This window comes from Echinops telfairi, unplaced genomic scaffold (genome assembly GCF_000313985.2).
Source record: "Echinops telfairi isolate 266 unplaced genomic scaffold, ASM31398v2 ScPeMD7_655;HRSCAF=1070, whole genome shotgun sequence".
NCBI lineage: Eukaryota > Metazoa > Chordata > Mammalia > Afrosoricida > Tenrecidae > Echinops > Echinops telfairi.
The window spans coordinates 29666611-29667570 of record NW_022104553.1 but is presented as its reverse complement, the minus strand read 5'-3'; the positions used below and the strand labels follow the sequence as shown (position 1 = coordinate 29667570).

The following is a 960-nucleotide window of genomic DNA, read 5'->3' as shown; positions in this document are numbered from 1 at the left end:
CCCGTGCCTCGACCTCCCCCGCCCCGTCGGCAGTGGTTCCCGGGTCCGCTCTCCAAAAGTAACCTCTTCCCAGCCGGGGCCGGCCCCACCCCGCCGTCGACGCGACGCCCGCGTGTCCATCCTAACAGGCTCCTCTCCCACCCCCCCGGAGGGGCCGGGGGTTGGACCCACCGACCGGGGTTCAGAGCCTAATATGGAGCCCCGGTGCCCGCCCTCTGGAGCCGCAGCTGACTGGGCAGCAAACAGATGCCAGGGATAAGGCTGTGGGATCTCTTTCGAGAGGCTCCCCCCACCCCCCCAAGTCTGTCAGTCTCCGTCATGGGTATGTCTTCGCCCCGTTGGGCCAGGCCCACGTCTGTCTGTCTGCCTGTCATCTTTCACCCCACTTACCCCCCTCCTCCCTTTCTCCCGCCCCAAGCAGTCGCCGGAACACCTACCTTTGTGTCCCAAGCCAGAGCCCTGGGCTCATTCAGGACGCAGCCCGCTGAGTGCTCGTCCACCCCCACCCTGCCCCGGTCCAGTGCAGGCTTCTGCCTCTGTGATTGAAACCCTCCTCTCAACATCCGTACGTGCCCTGGGGTCCATGGCTGGGCTGCTGACCACGCACCCTTCAAGCCCTCCAGGGGGAAAAAGGAGGTGATCTCCGAAGGAGAGAGAGAGAGCTCCACCCTGTGGGACACACAGGGTCACTGCTTCAGGATGGGGCCAAGGGCAAGGGGGTTGGGGTTTGTCACACCTGTAACCACTCCCCCTTCATTTACCCTTCCCCGCCCCAAGCTACCTGAAGCGGCCTTCTGTAGTCTACCCTCCCTCTGTCTGCTACATGCTTAGCTCAGTTCCCACCGCTTGCAAGAAACCCCTCTCCGTGAGGAGACTGGCCTAGCACTGTTGCCTGTCTCACCTGTGACCTTGTCATCCCCCCACCCCCAGCACAGTTGGCAGCTCCTCCAGCATATGGGG

At 63.8% G+C, this 960-nt stretch overlaps 1 protein-coding gene across 2 annotated transcripts in view; it reads left to right on the top strand.

The window, feature by feature from the left end:
• Positions 1–246: 246 nt before the first annotated feature.
• The window catches only part of CCDC97 (coiled-coil domain containing 97), an 8100-nt gene continuing 7386 nt past the window's right edge, over positions 247–960 (top strand). For both annotated transcript variants that reach the window (XM_045292730.1, XM_045292731.1), the window contains exon 1: positions 247–322. In XM_045292730.1, the coding sequence (XP_045148665.1) occupies positions 247–322 (76 nt within the window). The remainder of the gene's footprint in view (positions 323–960) is intronic.